The sequence below is a fragment of the Thunnus maccoyii genome, chromosome 2 (assembly GCF_910596095.1).
Source record: "Thunnus maccoyii chromosome 2, fThuMac1.1, whole genome shotgun sequence".
Taxonomy (NCBI): domain Eukaryota; kingdom Metazoa; phylum Chordata; class Actinopteri; order Scombriformes; family Scombridae; genus Thunnus; species Thunnus maccoyii.
In genome coordinates this window covers 25,589,459-25,609,320 of record NC_056534.1, presented here as the reverse complement: position 1 = coordinate 25,609,320, position 19,862 = coordinate 25,589,459, and the positions used below count along the sequence as shown (strand labels likewise).

The 19,862-nt window shown below is 38.4% G+C and overlaps 2 protein-coding genes across 4 annotated transcripts; one reads left to right on the top strand and one right to left on the bottom strand.

Annotated features, from left to right (window-relative positions):
• The first annotated feature begins 1,251 nt into the window (after positions 1-1,251).
• Positions 1,252-5,366, top strand: LOC121882678 (group XIIB secretory phospholipase A2-like protein). The gene is made up of 4 exons (XM_042391087.1): positions 1,252-2,162; positions 3,360-3,448; positions 3,703-3,868; positions 4,406-5,366. The coding sequence occupies exons 1-4, from the start codon at positions 1,793-1,795 to the stop codon at positions 4,522-4,524; spliced, it is 744 nt and encodes a 247-aa protein (XP_042247021.1). The 5' UTR covers positions 1,252-1,792; the 3' UTR covers positions 4,525-5,366.
• A 672-nt stretch (positions 5,367-6,038) lies between these two features.
• LOC121908514 (zinc finger protein 318-like) lies at positions 6,039-18,022 on the bottom strand. Of its 3 annotated transcripts, XM_042428588.1 has the most exons (7): positions 17,715-18,001; positions 16,765-17,298; positions 16,417-16,554; positions 8,854-10,539; positions 8,013-8,213; positions 6,826-6,917; positions 6,039-6,353 (listed from the first exon to the last, which is right to left on the bottom strand). In XM_042428588.1, exons 2-6 carry the CDS (start codon positions 17,251-17,253, stop codon positions 6,861-6,863), a joined length of 2,571 nt encoding a protein of 856 aa, XP_042284522.1. In that variant the 5' UTR covers positions 17,254-17,298; positions 17,715-18,001; the 3' UTR covers positions 6,039-6,353; positions 6,826-6,860. The 3 variants fall into 3 exon arrangements, with proteins under 3 accessions (XP_042284522.1, XP_042284530.1, XP_042284539.1); XM_042428596.1 differs by lacking the exon at positions 6,039-6,353 and having other exon boundaries at positions 6,836-6,919; positions 8,014-8,213; positions 17,715-18,019; XM_042428605.1 differs by lacking the exons at positions 6,039-6,353; positions 6,826-6,917 and adding an exon at positions 8,426-8,491 and having other exon boundaries at positions 8,091-8,213; positions 17,715-18,022.
• Between the last annotated feature and the right edge of the window lie 1,840 nt (positions 18,023-19,862).

Genomic DNA, 19,862 nt, shown 5'->3' with positions numbered 1-19,862 from the left:
AAAAGGCTCCCTTTACTCTGCCCATGACTCTGCCACATAGAGAGGTTCACCACTAGGTGCCACTAGTTGATAAACCCAAATATATGAACCTAAATATATAAAACTGTACTTCAGAAACTTAATACATATCTCGTCGAGTTTTTGTTAAAATGAAAGAGACTCATTTTAAGATTATCACACACCCTGTAACTGATTTTTTGAGCCCAAGGTTTCACTGTGATCCTGCTCAATGGACATTACGTCAATGCAGATTATAACAGACATTTACTCATGTCTTATTGTTATGCAGCTCTGGGTTGAAACAAGGACGTAGCTCTTAAATCCATGTTTTATAAGGCACCAATATTCTCTTCTACAAGGATAGAAATCAACTTATTGTCTCAGATTTAGTCAGTTATTACTAAGTAAATATCAAATCCACTTATGCAAATAGAGACTCAACCAAACTTTTCACACTTTATTGATGACTTTAAATTTTATATTGATCCCCTTTCAAAGTGTCTTAAGTTAACCAAAACAGCCAAGAACTACATTTCCTCCTCTTCTCAGCTGCTAATATTTTCAGGAGAATGTTGTGTTTTTGTTGTTTTGTTTTCATACCTATAAAATTATAACTATGTTTTTTTCACCCATCCTTTCAGGCTGATTATAGGGATACAAACCAACATCTGTAGGTGTGCTAATAACTGCATTTTGTAAATTATTTGCTGTCATATTTCTCTTTAAATACTCACTCTCTGGTTTGTCAGTTTGTCAAATTTTGCGCACCAAAGTGCCAAGTTCACAAAATAACATATCTAGATTACAAAAAAAGTTTTTATTGTCCTATACTTTGTCTATACCTGTCATTAAATACATTACAACATATTATATTTATCATTTCCCAAGTGTGTTGCCCTGTAATGATCCAGTCTGTACTGTAGTAGAATGTGGTCTATACTAACCCACATCAAACTCTTCCATTCAAATGCTTAAGGTATTGATGTATGGTTACAGATAAGGTTGAGGCCAGGGTACGGGTTAGAATATGATTAGTGTGTGTCCTGGTCAACCTGCTAGGCTGAACTGAGGGCAAAAAAGTTCCAGAGGCACCCGAGACAGGCTCACTCCCCTCTGACCTAAATGGTGATGTTTTGTAATTATGAGGGGAAAAAAGTCAGACACGTTTTACGTTTTACACACACACACACACACACACACACACACACACACACACACACACACACACACACACACACACACACACACACACACACACACACACAATGATTAGCTCTCCATCAAACACCTGTGTGCAGTGCAGTGATTTACACCCATAACCTTCACTGTATTAACCAAACACCTTTATGTTATAATTCCCTGGAGTTGTGCTGTTGCACGAGGCATCATGAGGTATTTTCATTCATTTGCTTGTATTCAACATTGAGATACAATTTGCACTTGAATTAACTGACTACTGCGTAAAATTACATACAGGCCTACTCTATTCTTTAAATAGCAGCAAGGTCATTTCTTTCCTTAGATTGACCTCTCCTCCCACAAAGATGATCCTCTCAGAAACCAGGCTGCAGGGCACAGGGGAGATGCTCCCCAAGTGCATAACAAATCTGGTTTGTTCCATGATACTAATGTCTAGAGAGATTTAGTCTAAAATTAATGGGATTAAATGTAATTGAATCCCCATGGCTGAAAAGTTAACGTGGACACTCTGCTTCTCATTAATCAGCCAGTATGATCAAAGCTCAGACATGTTAAAATGATGACATAGAAGCTGGACTTTGTTCCTCCACATATGAGGCCATTCCTGTGTCTGGCTCAAAGTTCAGGTCACGCAGACACTTTCAGTATTGCCTCTGTGAGTGTTAGTGTTTCCTCTCAGTCTCTGAACATACTGAACTACAGGATGTCCCGTTGGGCCCTTCTTGCTCCCCTTCTGCTCCTACTGGGCCTGTTTATCCACAGTGCTGTCAGTCAAGAGGACCCGGCTGCAGCAGCACAGACACCACCGGGCCAGGCCTCCGATGGCACGCAGGCAGAGGAAGACGATGAGTGGGGAATGAACTCCATCAGAGGAGGCTTTGAGTCAGTCAGCGGCTACTTTGATTCCATGCTGGAGTTCATGGGTGGACGTGATGGAGTGTGCCAATACCGCTGTCGATATGGTAAGTCAGCAGCATTGTGCAGTGTACGGTCTAGGGTCAGACTGACACTGATATCGACCTTTCATCAGCTCATGCAGTCGACCACTCTATGTTTTTGGTTCTTTTCCTTATTCAAAAGATTTTAGAATTTAATCTTAATTCAAAGGCAAAGATACAGTTTCCCCTCAACACTGATAACATACCAGGGGAAAAAAATCTGTTATTGCTGTTAAGCCGCATAAAAAAAGGGAGGGTTTAGGTGTCCTAAGGTCCGGTTGATTTTTCAGTCTTTTAGAATTTTTCAGAATAACATTTCTAGGGGAAACACTAAAGTCATATTCATAGATATTGAATACTGGCAAAAAATTTCAGCTACCAAACAAAACATACAAAACATCTATATATCAAATCTGAACAAAACCTTTTAATTGCCAGGTTTTTCTACAATAAGAATTTGAATTCACTTTAGACCAGAAACCCTGATGTGATAAAATATTTGCTGTGTACTATAGGTGGAGAAAGTGAAATCTTGAATCAGAGTAGTCACTCCTGTAAATTCTTTCCTTTATATCTTGTGACTAAGATGTAGAAATTAAGCAAATTTTCATTTAGTTTCACATTTAAATAGGTATAAATATTCACATTTTAAACCAATACTACTTTATCCAAATAATGTTTACATCATTTACATTGTTAAAAAACACAAATCAAATATTAACAACACTAGAGGCCAGGACAAGCAATTTATTATCAGTGTATGCAACTGATAATCTATCTTTGCACAAATGCTCCTCTATTGCTTTTTAACTAAGGCAACTGACAGTGAACATTACTTCATGGATAAAACTCAGGCCACATCATACATTTAAGTGGTTATTATCTGGAAAATGTTTGTATGGATTTAAATACAACAACTTAAACCCATTCAATAATTGCGTCATATTTGAGAACACTTGGATTTACTGATGCTGATATTGTAAATTCTTCTACTTATCATCTTTGTTATCATCTGGTAGAGGGCCAGGAAATGGACTGTGACCTCAGGGTGACAGGAGAGGTTTCATACAGATATGAACCAAAAAAGCAACCTCAGTTTCTCTACGTGCAAACATGGATCTATTTTTGAACCCACATCTTTATCGGAGTAAAGCACATTCCCACTGAGTTGTTGTGAAACATAACCTACATCTAATATTTTGCTTTGCTTCCCCCTTTCAGGTAAAGCTCCCCTTCCACGCCCTGGCTATGAGATGCCTCAACCTAATGGCTGTAGCTCCTACTTCTTTGGTCTTCCTGTTCCAGAGGGGGTATGGCATTTCATTCATATTTTTAAGGCAGCAGGGAAACTTACATTTCTAAGTTGAACCAGCTTAAAATGTGCAGTATAGCTACAAGTTAATTGTATCAAGCCTGAAAACTCTCCTTTTCTGCCCTCCCCTTCTTCCTTAATAATTTTCAAACAGTCCCTAAATGTCCACAGAAGTCTACATTTGACAAAATAATGGACATCAGGTGTAGACTCTTGCAAACAAACACATTCATCACCTTTTTTGTGTTCCAGATGGACATGGGCATCCCTGCCATGACCAAATGCTGCAATCAGCTGGATATGTGTTACGACACCTGCGGCTCCAACAAGTACCGCTGCGACTCCAAGTTCCGCTGGTGCCTCCACAGCATCTGCTCTGACCTCAAGAAGAGCCTTGGCTTTGTGTCAAAAGTTGAAAGTTGGTGACCTTTTAATCTTTATTTTATCCATGGCAAGTTTACTGAGCCAATTCCCAGTTTCCAATGCTGCATCTTTTCACATTCACCCTTTATAATTTAGCAGCTTCTTTGGGACTACACTCCTCTTGTGTACCTGCTTCTGTAGGCATGAGCTGACTGACATGCTGATTCAAATTCAGCATGTGATAGCTGAATTCATCTGTCATTTTTAATTAAAAATTAATTAAAAATTCAAATTCACTGCTGGTCAAGTGATTTGATCCAGTGACCTTTTAATAAGAAGCCTACTTCTGCTATCACTTCTTAAATGTTAGAAATGGTGACTTTATGTAATGTACAAAATCCCTTTGAGGGGATCCAAACAAACAATAAGTTGGTCCTGAGAATTCAATACAAACAATTAAATATGGTCGAGTGCTTTAAACCTATCTAGTGCCAATAATAGAGTGCACTGTGAAATAAACTGTTGAATATTACCTCCTTTTGTACATACTGATGTTCCTTGTCTCTGTTTCTCTGTCACTTTCTCTCCTCAGCATGTGAAACTGTAGCAGACACCTTGTTCAACACAGTGTGGACTCTGGGCTGCAGACCCTACATGAACAGCCAGAGGGCAGCGTGCCTCTGCCAAGGAGAGGAGAAAGACGAACTTTAGATAAAAACACAAACCATTCTCCTATTTATATGACAGTATGAGCTACAGCAGCATATCACATTATGGTGCTTTGGGTTATGGTGTTGCAAAAGACTTTGTGACTGTGTGAGTAATTTATTTGGACGTTATTGTTCTAGTTTTGTTTTCTTCCATTTTGCAACATTTGGATGTTATTGCACCAATACTATCTATAGTATCGGTATCGGCAACCAATAGTGTTGCTTACAGTCTAGTTGGCAGATGACATGGTAGATTTTATGACACTGAAGTGATGAACATCCTCTGCTGTAAGAAAAAATGTCTGTAGTGTGAAGATTCTTAACAGTCAATAAAAAAATACAGAACTCCACTTTACATAGACAGCTTTTTGCGCATTGTAATACAAACTTAGTCTACTGTATGAACACATAATTGTTTCATTTCATAGTACTAATGAAAACCAACAGCCTCCAGATCAGCACATGGCATTAGCCAATACACCTAAAGGAGTAAATGGTATTCATATCCTTTTGAAAAATATTATTTGGGCATCTTTACTTTTACATCTGTGTGGTATGAAACCAATTTTCTTTTTATTACATAACTCTAGAGGTACAGACTACTTTACTTTACTATATCTGTATTACAAATGTACTCTTTAGGTACTGTGCTTCCTTTCCTTCTCCTTCAATGCTAATGTGACCATGCAAGCAGGTGTTTAAGAGCTAATGTTGGTAAAGTCAACCTGAGCTGTGTCTCAAATCCACACATTATAGGCAGGTTTAAATATGTAGTGAGTTCACACTGAAAAAGTGACAAAATAAAATCTACTAAAAAAGCCTTTGATTTTTGTGTGTGCGACTGACATTATTTTCCAATGCAATGCAAAAAGTAAATGCAGCTGCTGCTTATATTTTTTTGGTTAGATTGGTGGTGGCTTTCAAAAGTCGCAGCTGGACTGACATCTGACAGTATATCATCTTTTACTGTTGGTATAACTATATTTGAGAGTTGCATGTAATGTTTAGTGTTTCTGTATGTTAATAATCAATTTATAGTCAAATTTTTTTTGTATAGCTCAATACCACAAATTTGCCTCAGGGGGCTTTACAGTCTGTACAGCAATACAACATCCTCTGTTCTTAGACCCTTGATTCAAATAAGAGAAAAATCTAATGCTAATGTTAGCATTATGCCTATAAACCTCACAGTATAGCCAAGGTCTTCAGGTACTTAGAAGTTGATTAGTTTTTAAGGTGTTTTGTTATGCACTTAAATGATCTGTCTGTCTTAAAACAGTCAGGTGCCCATATGAACGCTGACAGAAGTTTTCCTCGCTGTAATTATTCATCCTGTTTATACTGTATTAAAAGATCCCCTTCAAATTCACTTTCAATATAAGTGTTTGTACTCAGTTTGGTAACGCCATCAGTGGGTGAGAGTAAAATACCAGGACCTGACCATTTATACAGGCTTAATACTTTATGACTAAAAAAATATATTTTTCATCAACAAACTAAGACAGAGCCAACAAATATATTTTGCTTAATCAAGTTTATACAGTGCCAAACGAAGAAGGCTGAATAGAAACAAGAGTTACAAAGTAGTGATATTAACAGAAATGTAGAGCTGAAATGAGTAAAACATTTAATACAAACCAGCAATAACCATTAATGCACAAAAATGTACTTTTGAAGAAGATATCATTTACTTGTTAGTGTTTAACGATGATTCACTACAAATCTCAAGTGAAATGAGGTGTGAATAATGAATGTTGAATAGGAGGTCCACATGGTCAGTCAGTGCTCACAGCAGGTTCAAAGACAGTCTTACAGATACTCTTCACAGATCTATGGAAAAATTAGAAAAAATTAATAAAGATGTGATCAACTGACAGTTATCATACTGTTCATGAAGGTTTCAATAAAAAAAAATCCATTTCAATCATTTTAATTCATTGTTATGGAGATTCAATGGCATTTTATCACAATGCATATTCTTATGCTCTAATATATTTCCTGTTAAACAATAAGTCCGGGTCAGATGTACAGTGATGATCAGTCAAAAGTGTAAATATGATTTCTGTAGTTGGAATTTTTACCCCTAAAAAGTGAAACATAATGTTACCGCATGTAATTCATGTTAGATGGGTATTATTTGGGATCCTTGTAAATGTACACACCAGTAAAAAAAAAAGAAAAGAAAAAGCAGTGTTAAAATTTTATTTAAGTGGGTACAGAAATGGTCCCAAAACAAACATTTGTCAAGTTTCCAATTCTCCACTTAAGATGCAGAAACATTATATAACTTCAATGTACTCACACTTAAGGTTCCTTAACTTCACCAGTCTGTCAGGTTCAGGAATTGGCTGGCTGTGTGACTTTTTGCTTCACCATCTGGTTAAAAGCTTCAAGCTAAAAAATAAAGCAGGATGAGATGAAATTACTCACATAAAAGCAATTAATCACTGTTACGTTTTCTAAACGCACCGTTGCCTGGCACTTTACAGATCTCTGCAAGATTTTTGTAGCAGGATCCACGTTTGCCTCAAAACACAAATGGTGATATACAATTACGGATAAATGTGTCACAGTACTTCATAAGAAAAATGTTCATAAATCCCCCATCAGCAAATATTACAAAATCCTTTCAAAATATTCCTGGATCCACAAATAAATAAAACTACTTTTTACGTGGCTCATGGCCAGACTTTCCAGTAAATTAAATTTAAACCTGCAGTGCAGAACTTTTACATATAAATGAACGTCCGTTACATTCAAGCCCTTGCCAAATGAGTTCACAAAATGCTGATTAAGCCTATCACCACCAGATAAATCTCTCTGTATTTCACAGTATACAGTTTTTAAAACTCATGTCGGGCGTGACATTCCCTCTTCTAGACTTTCCAAATGTTATCGGACTGAATGGATCAAACTCTGATACTGAAATGAGTCATTTTGTGGGGGTTGTGTGATGTTCAAACAATTTATACACCGTTTTACAGCTGCAACAGTAGGTTACAGCCAGTATGTACTGGCCATCAGGCATACTGGAACAAATCTCAGTGGGTCTTCAAAAAATAAGTTTTTGGGCCAGTGGGCCATCAAAACATATCTGTTTTTACCAGCCCTCTCTGTGAGCCTGTCATTAGAATGCGCATGAGAGCTGCTGTATGCCTGTCAGGTCATATTCAGACCAAATCAAGTGTACAACGCACCGCTGTGGGGTTGTGCGGAGGTGTGTGGGCATGTTTGTGCTTTAGAATGTAACCGCTGTGAAACAATCAGAAAATAACATTATATTGTTATTGTCCTCCCCTCATCCTAGTCAGGTCACTGTACTCAGGCAATCACAGCCCTTTACTCTCACTGCCAGAGGGGGGAGACAAAAGTCTCATGCTCCAACTTTAAATCTGTCTTTGAGATATCCTGTTAACAAACGTACAAACGTACTAAACCTCCTTAGTGAGGCTATGAGCAGTAAAATGAGATAGATTAGGAGACTCCAACCTTTTTTCTCAGATTTGCCTTTATTTCCTCCTCTGTTGGTTGCGGTTTTTCCTCCTCTGACTTCTCAGCTTCTGAGTCCTCTTTCTTTCTCTGTGGAGTCTCCACCCTCTTCACAGAATCTTCACTCGGTTTTGCTGCCAGTTTTTCCAGTCTTTTTTTCTCTCTTTTCCTTGCCCTCCATTTTCTTCTTTTTCTGGACCTCTGGAACAACCAGTGAGAAATTTGTAGCTATCAAACAAACAAATCTCTCTACAGTACAAATTCTATTATATTCATACTCAACAGCACTTTCCGTCTAAATGAATTCAGACCCTTTCTAATTTTATTTGCATAAAATGAGTTTTTTTTAAAAAAAGAATATAGTGTGAGGAAGCTAGCCAATTTTTTTGGTGTCAGGGTAGTGCAAAGGTTACATTTGTAGCTCCACAGGAGGTTCAGCTGGAACTGATGAGCACCTCATCAAACATGTAACGTCGGAGCTGCAGAAATCATGTGGAGACCACAATAACTACATTTTCCTGCCACCAGTAGATGTTATTGTGGATGTTTATAAAAGGAAATGAAGGCTGTTTCTAGTGTAAACCTTCCCATTGTCACCGTCTATCACCAAGTAAATCTAAAAATGCAAACATGATTATTTTGGGTATATTATGAACATACAATGTGGCCTGATAATATAAGACACTTCCATCCTATGTTGTAGTGATACTAAACACCTACACTGAAGTCATCAAAGGTGGTAACGCAAACCAAATGACAGTTAACAGGACAGAAACAAAACCTCCTTAGTGACACTATAAGCAGCAAATGCGATGGATTAAGAGACTCCATCAAACTTTACCGTCTTTGTTGGTCGCTGTTTTTCCTCCTCTGACTGCTCGGCTTCTGAGTCCTCTTTCTTACCCTGTGGATCCTCCACCCTCTTCACAGATTCTTCACTCTGTTTTGCTGCCAGTTTTTGCAGTTTATTTTTCTTTATCTGTTCTTTTTTATTTGCCAACCATTTTTCGTACTTTGCCCTCTTCTTGGTTTGCGTCTTTGTCTGTTTTATACTGATGACCTGGAGGCATCGAAGGCCAGAGGATGATCCAATCTGGCCTTCACTCTTAGACAGGTCTGGATTCACGAGTAAGTTTATGTCTTCAAAAGGATGGTAATGAGTTTCGTACTTCCCTTTCCTCTTACGGCCCTTTGTGAGTTGCTTTAGACAGCTCTGATTGTTTGACTGCTTAGTACTGATGACCTGGAGGCAGCGGAGGCCAGAAGATGATCCAATCTGGCCTTCACTCTTAGACAGGTCTGGATTCCCCAGTAAGTTTATGTCTTCAAAAGGACGGTAATGAGGGTAAACCATGTTAGGTGCCATTACAGGGCCAGGGAAGTGATGGTAGGTGTTCTGTGGATAAGGATGCCCGCTGGGATGAAGGGGAGAAGGAATGGCATCCTGAGAATATGTCCAGTAAGAATTTGTGGCACCACTGTAAGAGCCATTGTGGTAGACAGTGTGCTGAGAGTACTGAGCCAAACTGTAATCTGGAAATGCAGAGAAAGCAGGAGGTTGGTGGGAGGGATAAATTTGGGTTTGTGGATATGGATGTTGAAAAGAAGAAGTTTCTTTGAAATGTTTACTGTCTTTGTCCATGTGCCTCTGTGCTTCTTTGCTGTCCTGGCTGCCATCTTGACAAGTAACTACATCTCTGTGTCTGTCTCTCGAGCGGCTGCGTTCAGACACTCTGCCTCGTTCTCGGCTATGGCTGAGGTCCCTACTGTGGGAGCGTTGATGGCGAGAGGGGCTGGGACTAAAGCATCTAGAGGTTGACCTTGAGGAGGAAGAGGAGGAGGAGGAGGAGGAGGAGGAAGAAGAGGAGGACTTGCTGTAATGTCTGTGGGAGCCCCTTGGCTGACTCTCCTGCTCCTCTCTGCTGTCAGCCTTCTGTCTGCCTTCGTGCTTCTTACCGTACAGCCTCTCCTGAGTCCGGTCTGCTAGTTTGCTCATCTCTTCCACTTCCAGGCTCAACCCAAGAGTTTTAAGAATGTTCTGGAGTTGTTCATGCTGCTCATCTGCCTTTGGTTTTACATTTTCTTCTTTCGTGTTCTTCTTCACTGCTGGGGGAGACTTTGATTGACTACTCGAGCCAAAAAAGCGGTCTCCTCTATCTTTCTTCTCCTCATCAGGCAGTGAGTGGCTCTCATTGTGGGGTTGTTCTCCACTCGGCGGGTCAGTCCTCTGCTCTCCACTGTTAGTCCGACTGCAGCCGGGCAGCGGGGCTCCCCTGTTGGATTGCTGGCTCTCGCTCCTAAAGGGAAGATGTGACTTGCTCTCCACAACAGGACTCTGAATGTTCTGGAGTTCCTCACCTAAAGGAAGGCCCTCACTGTCATCGTTGACAATCTTACTGAGCAAGTCGATGTCCACTCCTTTGTTGAGCACACTGAGGAAGCGCTGAAAGCCCTCGTTGACGCTGCTCTCCTCCTGGGCTGGTGAAGTAACACTTTGGCTGGGAGGAAGCGGTGTGACATCAGGGACCTGGCAGAGGTCAGATATACAGAAATGTCATTTATTGTTAAAAGATTAGCAACCTGACCAGACACCAGGGTTACACCATCATTCTTTTCAGGCTTGTGCGTATTTTAATTATATTTTTCAGGTAGGTTATGATTTGTGTCATTATGATGTACCAGCCTGAGTTGAAAATGTACCATATCCTGACCAGAGGGCAGACACAACATTACATTCAACTTGTCTAATACATGTAAGACACAGGGTAAGTGCTATGAACAGATACAGATGTAGTGCTAAGCTGTTGTCATAAACACTCATCAGATCCAGAACTCACTACATCCTGTGTGTTAACTGAACTGCTGATGCAAAAAGTGTTGTTTAGCTTAATTACATCAATTTGTAGTTCTTTATCTAACCAATTTCCCTGCGTGTTGTGCTCCATTTTATTTCCTAATTTTTACTCACAAACCAATCCTGATCCTCTAAACTAGTATTACAAAGCTTTTCCATTGTTTTGTTTTACTCCATTTCCTAGTTAGTTCCTACTGGAGATGCAACGATCCTCTTTTTCTGATTTCGATACCTGAATTTGGATATCTGCCGATACCAACACTCGAGCTCTTTTTTCATGAATATCATTATTACTGTATTATTATCATTATTATTGTTACTGTTGGTATTATGTGTAAGGTTACATGAGGCTGTGGTAAACCACACAGCACTTATTAAAAGAGCAAAAAATTTAAAAAAGCAAAATTTGCTACAGGTGTGGAGTTACTTTAACGAAAAATCCAATAATTTCTACTGTGTGCTGACCCAAAACAACATGCAGACAGAAACTGAGGTTAAAAACAAATTAATTTATTATAAGCTATAAGTTAAGAACAGATTTAAAAGACAGGTTAAAAGTTTCTTAGACGAAAATAAATTCCTAATTTTTACTCATAAACCAAACCTGACCCTGTGGACTTCTGGTGGCACGAGATACAGCATGACAGCATAAGAGCTCAGGTATTGGCCAAATAAAACCCCTAAATTCCAGTTCTTTAGTTCTCTAAATCAGATTCAAACTGAAAGGAAAATAAACAGGATTAAATAGGATTAAGGAGTGTCATAGAGAGGGAAACTGAAAAAGAAGAGCTACCATTAGCAATGTCAGCTCAGGGGAAAATAGTGACTCTGAAGACAAAGGGGGCTCAACAGCTACACTCTGCTCTATTTATAAAGTGGTGAGTGAATTCATGGCTAAAGGGATGAGCAATTTGAAGTCAGATATGAAAAAAGAACTATAAAAAATTTCCAGCTAGCTTTCGACATGATATAAGAGCACAGCTCGATGACCTGACTACCGAAATCAACCAGAAAATACAAGACGCCACTGGCCAAATCAAAGAAACCACCCAACACCTGGGGAAGTGGAGAGAAGCATGGCAGGAACAGAAAAGTGGGATATCGGAGTTAAAGACACTTTAACTACTCAACAACCAACAAGCACTGCAGGATAAACTGTCAGACCTGGAGGCTAACTCCGGGAACAACATTTGTAAATAAGGAGTCCCAGAAAATGCTGAAGGCATCTCCACGTATCTGTTCGTCGAGGACTTAAGACAGAACAGGAAGACTCTCTCAGTCTATATTAGATTAAAGGTCCCCAAACTGTCAGCTGGTATATCACCGCTTTCAATTGCGGTTTGGTTCTTGCAGTTTACAACTAAGGAGAAAGTCATGAACACTGCCTGGAAGAAGAAAATTTACGTGCAAGACAAGAGAGTGTATTTTGACCATGACTATGCTGAGGAGGTGCAACAGAAGAGAAAGGAGTACACTCTGATCAAGAAAGTGCTTAAGGAAAACAAAATCCACTTCCAAACTCTGCTAACCAAGATGCATGTACACCTTAACTCTGGTACCACCAACTACAACAACGCCTTCAAAGCAACAGAGGATTTGGCCAAACAAGGCTTTTTGGTGGGTCCCATCTAGGTGAGTAAGACCGTCAGCAGTCGTACAGTAGAAACTTTAGGGATTTCAGAGGATGAACCGAGACAACATGGCAGAGGAGGTCTGACTGTTATTTATTCCCCTTGGTGCCTTGAAAGAGGTCTAACTGTAAGTTGTGCTGCTAAATGACTTCACTTTGTGAAGTTGAGGCCAGGGATATTTTATTAACACTTTTCCTAATATGAAAGAGAGTATGAACTGACAATGGACATTATAAGGTTAAAACAACCTCCATGAAACTCTTTGTTGTAACTATGGGCCGATACAAACAATGCAGACTATGTGCCATAACATCCTTTCGGGGTCTGTAAGTACTCACCTGCTTTTTGTTTATCTTTTGAATTTGTTAACGAGGGGCCCCACTTTGTGGCCAATCCCCCTAACTATCGTTAGAGGAGACAATGATTCCTCTTGGGTGGAAGTCCTGATTGAAACTAACAATTGTATAGTAGTTACTGGTGTCTACTTGCTTTTCTCTATCTAAGCTGTTATTTCAAGAGCCTTAGATGTTACAGGTACAGGAAGGTTGTCTGGGAAAGAGAAATGCCTTTTCAGTATTATAGTATTTTATCCCTAAATGTAAACAGGCTAAACAATCCCATCAAAAGGAGCAAAATGGTTGGCTAGATTGAAAAGGGAGAAAATTAATATAGCATTCCGGCAAGAAACTCTACTGATCTATCTTGTGCTGAACATGGGAAGCTTAAAAAACTGGGTTTCCGTAACACTTTCTTTTCCTCACATAAATCAGGAAAGAAAAGGGGAGTTGCAACATTTATACTGTACCAAATTCAGTCAGTTTCAAAATAATCTCTGAAATAAAGGACAAAGATAGCAGATATGTTCTGGTCAAGGGCAAACTTGAACATAAGGAAGTCACTTTTTAAACATATATGCCCCCCTCCTAGGAAAAATAAAGCCTTTTTTTTAAAGAAGATATTTGATTTAATAGCATCTGAAACATACAGCACTCTTATATGTGCAGGTGATCTAGATATACTACTGAACCCTGCATTATACACAACCAACAAAATAAGGAAAAAGAGGTCTTAATATACTGCAAGACTTGGGCCTAACTGATGTAAGGCAAGACTTAGATTTCACTTGTCGTAACATCCATTCAAGAGTTGACTACTTCCTCATGCTCAGTAATGACCAGCACAGAATCAGGGACTGTAGAATAGGTCAGAGGGACCTCTCGGCACTATATTTAAAACTGACCTCTATTAAACAAGAAATAGATAAAATCCACAATGAGGAAGTTGAGAGGAAAATGAGATTTGTGAAACAGAGGTACTATGACGCTGGTCCAAAAGCGGCAAAACTGTTAGCCTGGATGCTCTGCATGCAACAAGCAGTGTTGGAGCCGTTTTTTGAGCATATTTTGGCCATAGTTGATTGGCTGAGACTGATACTAGCCAATGATGTAGTGTACGTGCAGTGCAGCAAGAGGTTGATTGAACTAGGTGCAACACAGGAAAGTGATGCTGCAGAGAAACAGGCTTTCAACTGCACACTTCTAAGTTGTTGATTATCTTTTATTACCGTTTGGTGTTTTGATACTTTGAATTAATATAAATGATTTTCCTTAACCTACGTTAGGCCACTTTGATTTGAACTTGACTTAAGGCCACCATAGATACACATTTACATAACATATTCAAACATCCATTCAACTCATCTGTACAATCAGAGACCTACAAGCAAAATCATCTCACGGTAAGAAGATAAAATGTGTTTGTTGGAAGTCTTGTATGGCGTCTGACTGGCTTTATTTGAAAGCAACATAGAAAGCCAGAACAAGCAGAAATCTCAATTTATAAAGTTAGAAACAAATAAAACAACCAACTAGAAGGAATACAGAAATCATTCGAAACATATTACAAATCATTATACACCTTACCAGAGAAAGCTAGTGAACAAAAATTGTACAGTTCTTAAATTCATTAGAGCCCTGCTCTCTTGGCAAAGAGCACAAAGACAAACTCACCTCTGAAATCTCAAATGAGGAAATAGATAAAGCAATTTCAGCCCTTAAGGCAGGTAAATCACCAGGTACTGATGGATATCCACCAGAATGGTACAAGTCGATGAGGGAATCATTGCTCCCACTACTTAAAACCTGTTTCAGTCACACCATGATGGGAGCCCCCAACATCAAACTCAAACTGGGTTTATAAGAAACAGGCTAACCCATGATAATATATTAATCCATGTTATTGATTACATTGACAAAGGAAAAAACAGTGCAATCCTTCTTTTGACTCTGTTGGCAGGGAATTCCTATACCAAGTAATGGGTAGATTTGGGTTCAGTAAAGGATTTATACAATGCATAAAGACACTATTAATTAACATATTCATATATCATATTTGGTTCTTTATAACACCAAAGCAAAAATTCAAATTAACTGGGACTCAGCACCCTTGCTAGGATCCTGTGCCTTAATACAGATGTGTCATTTCTCTCTCTGTATCTTGGGAGATACTCCTGAAGGCTTATGAAAAGGTGATGTCTACCTTCTGAAGATTTTAGGTTGCATGTAAAAAAGCTGTCACCAAATGCTGGCTTCAGAGAAATCCCCCTACTGAGGACCTTTTCACAGGAATTGTCAATTATATACGTTCCATGGAAAAGATGACTTAGACCCTTCAACGACAGAGAGACAAGGGGGACTGGAGGAAATGGGAGTGTTACTCACAGGCAATAGATACTGATTAGAGTTTTTTTCTCTCTCTGTCTTACATTAGGCATCAATTCTGAAATCCCTGTGTAATGAACTGTACATGTTTACCTGTCTCTGATGTTTGAGCTCATGTTCTCTGTTCCATATGCTTGTATAATAAACTTAAAATGTTGTTTAAAATAAAAAAAAAAATTAAAAATAAAAAAAAGAGAAAAAAACTGACCCTATAATCTAGTATCACAAAGCTTTTCCTTAGTTTTTCTCCCCTCCATTTTGTAGTTAGTTCCTATTAAGACATTTTCTGGGCAACTTTCCTTTTAAAGGACAATAACAATATATTTGCAATATGCTTATACTGGCCAAGGTATCGGCCCACCAATTAATCTGTCTAGTATCACACAAAACCTCAACAATGGAGTTACTGAAGCATATTTTTTATGTAGTGGGTAATTTTGAAAACAGCTAACATTGCAATGATAGTATAGTATTTTCTCAAAATGTAATATATATATATATATATATATATATATATATATATATATATATATATATCATTGTTTTATCATGTCTGTCAATCATTGTCCTATCATTTTTCTTGAGTTTTACTAGGTTAATAAAAATGGAATTTTCAAACTAATGTATGCTTTCAGGTATCTGTGACAGATCTTGATATTTAGCATGTATGTCAATGTCTATTTGTGTTTTAACTTGGAACAAGGTGAAATCGTGTTTATCTAAATGGGTGTTTCCAAATAAATTTCATGCCAAATTTGTCCAAAGACATGCAAGTGTGTATGGTTGTCTTTGTATTAACCCTGTAACAACCTTCCAAGGGTGCACCCTGTTTCTCATCCAATGCATGCTTGGGTATAAAAAAATAGATAGATGGATATATTTGATCACTGGTCCAATTTTAGTTTCAACCAACTTAAATGCAAAACACTTATTTGATGTGTCATTTTGTGTATTTTTCTTTATTGGTATAGAAAACACAAAGTTTTACTTACATGATTATAAAATATAATGTGACAGTGATGGCAATTTTCTACAAAGTGTAATAAAACTAATGTAGTTCCAAAATATAGATTTTTAATCATGATGTTACTCAGTTAAAATATGTAACTTGTACTGTACTACACAACAAACCTTTGTATGGCAGCCAAGAAATTATTTCAAGTTGTAGTGGGTGTTTATTAAACAAATGTATTACAAACCTTGTTGTTTGTTGGCGATACACAGGGGTCACTACACCTCTGCCTCATCAGTGCTTTCACTCTGAGCTTCAGGGGATGATCTTCCAGCAGCACACCACCTTCCCTCACGCTGGATGAGTTTATGCCCTCTTGTGCTGACTGGACCGGTGCAGCAAAAGAGGAAGCAATACAGTATACAGTGTATTGTCGGGAAAACAACTGGCTTCTGCAAGCTGAAAAGCATGTAGTACATTTTGCGTACACTTTAAACATCTTCTATTGGTACAAATATAACAGACTATTTTCTCAAAGTAAGCCAACGGTCTGTACCAACCGACTGATTATCTGATCACTCAGTCTACTACTCACCTTTGTCAGAAAGCTGAGAGAGTGTCGTTGCTGCAAAATTACATTCACTCTGTCTCTAAGCATGGCACTTTTGCAAGTAGCTGACTGTTCATTGTAGGAAAAACCAGGTGACATTGTCTTATTCACAATTGGTTCAACTGTTTTCAGAGCAATGGCAACTTTCTTGCGCATTATTTTCTCCTCCAGCTCTCTAAGCTCTTTCCTCTTTCTTGCCAGCTCTGGATCCTCCTCATCCATCTCCAGTGATTCTCCATCCGGGTCCTCAACTTCTGACTCCTTATTGTAAAAGTTATGGGAGGGAGGACTGAGTTTCATCCTTCCCACATTCACTCCCATGCTGCTATGTGCTTCGTCAACTGTGTGTCTCGAGTACTGGCAGTAAGTGTTCCTAGAGGCTCTTTCAGTGCTTTTATTAACACCACTCTGGTGATTTGAGTCCAGACTTCTCGGCAGTCTTTGGAGAGCATCTTCCCAATCAAGTGGATTCATCCTGTAGCCAGCCTCTCTTACAGTTTAGGAAGTCTGTTACAGGCTCTGTGAAGCAGAAACAGTGTGGAGACATGCTTGAGGGTTAATAGGGTTAATAGGCACAGACCTGTGGTAGGAACAATGTTCTTTACTGACAATATGAGATTACCTCCGTAATTAACAGAACATTATGTCTAATGCCTCTTGGACCCAACCAAACCTTAGCTACTTTCAACACGAGTTTTTCATGAACAGACATGAACTTCAGCTTAAATCTTGACTGAGGAAAACCAAAGACTAGAGACTACGACACATCTGACTAACTCTACCTCAACGAAATTGTAACATGGTATAATATTAGTAATTTGTCAAACTGTGGACCTTATGGACATCAACACTGATAAAAGTGACCAAACGTTAAATCCTATTTCACATAAATTAGCTAAATGAACATTAGCTTGATAGCTGCCGAGACTGTTTACCTATTACAGCTGGTCAAACGACTCCTTCCTCTGACGCATTGCGGGAAGAAATATATTTTTAGGATATTATCAGTCTGACTTCTTGGCTAATCAAATAACAAAATCGAGCTTCAATAAGCTTCAGCAGCAGGTGAGGACCACCGTTAATGATAAAAACATAGCTTGAGCTGCAGAACACAGAGAGCAGACCGCTGTTAGTGCCCCCTGCTGGACGGAGTAAGTTACTGCTTCTTTTTCTTTGTATGCTCAGTAGTGATTTTGAACTTTAAATTAATGATTTTTCCTTTCCCCGACCATAAGCACTTTTATCACTCATATACTTTAAGAGCCCTCTTTGCAAATTTATCTGCTTGTTCATTACCATTACCACCCATATGAGCAGTGACCCAACAGAACTGCATTTCTATACTCATCTTTTGCAGTCTTAAAAGCATAATGCGAATTTATATCATGAGATCTACTCTGACTGTTTGCCTTGATGACAAACCTCTGAGAGCTGCTGCTGAATCTGAGCAAATGGCTGTACATGCTCTATCCACTGAAGGCCAAAAATGATTGCAATGATTTCTGCTGCCATAGAGAAATAAGTCTATGTTAATTGGTGCTTTCTTCTGTGTAAACAACATATAATGTTATATAATATATAATATATAATGTATCTGTGTATTCATCTATATTACCTCCCATATTTATATTCCTTCCTAATCCTGCACAGTAGTCCTTAAATTCATCCCATTTCGCTTTAGGAAAGCACCATCTACTGTGAGAATTACCTTTTTTTCTGAAAATGCCTTTATATCTAAAGAGCATAAATTTGGGAAGTGATCACTACCAATTGTGGAGATGTTTGAGACTTTCCATTCACTAGTTCTTGCTAAATGAGCACTCACTAGTGTAAAATCTAAGCTTATGATCACATTTCTTATTATGTTCATCCTTGTATCACTTCCATTAATCAAACAAACCAACAATCTGTCATCTATCAGGTCTTCAATCACTTTTTATCTGTATAACTGCTTCCTCTTAAATTGTTGTGAGCATTAAAGTCTTCACACAATGTTTCACTTTGACTATTCTCAACTGCTATTTCATGGAACATTTCCATAGATAGTGACTGGCATGGATTATAAAAGTTAACCAGCTTAATATCGCCTTGTTTAATGTTTCTATCACATCTCACTGAAGTACATCCTGGTATTATGAAGTCTAAGCGTGGTTTAAATCAGGTTTCTTGAACACAACTGACATCTAAACAGTTCATGAATATACTTTTTAAACTCTTGACCATTTGCAATTAAACTTCTAGCATTCCACTGATGAATGTGGATTACCATTATGATATACATATCTACTTTCAAAGGCATCATCACAGTTCAGTGGATTGAGCATTTCATACATTCTATCTCTCTCTCAGTGCCTGAGATTCATAAATAGTTCCTTGCTGCATCAACATTTGTATCAATTCTTGCCCTCCCATCTTCTTGTTGGAGAGCTATGTAAGCCGCTGTGCAGATAAATGCAACAAAGTGATCTCTATCTACAAGTAAAGTCCCCTCCTTTACTTTACACTTATGTGAACATGATTCTCACAGTGTTTGCTCTCCTTACTGTGGGAGATTCTCTTACTTTATGTATTTGACTCAGCATATGAAACCTGGTTCATAACTTTGTATCTTTGTACTTATCTTACTTGCTTTTGTACAACACAGCCTTGAAAAGCCTTTTAGCTTCAGCAACTTTAACTCCTTTCTCTCCAAGTTCTGACACAATGTCTTGTCTGACACAATGGATATCGATAGTGAAACACCAGATATTACACCCCTTATTTTGGCAACTGCACCTGGAATATGACTTGACTTTTTATCCATTAATCATTGTCTTGTTGTTTTCTGTTGTTCTTCATCCTTTGCAAATATTGGTAGTCTTCTGTTGTTCAATTACTCTGCAGACTTCACCTTTCCAATCTCCTTCTCAACTGACTTTTATTGGATTGAATTGACTATCATCTTTGTTCAACTCAATCACTTTCCCCTCATTATTTTGATCTGTGCTATTTCTTGACACTACATTAATTGTAGGCCTACTGCTTGAGGCCCTTTTGACGTCCTCACTTGAACTTCATTTTTCAAAGTTAGTCTTCTTCTTCCT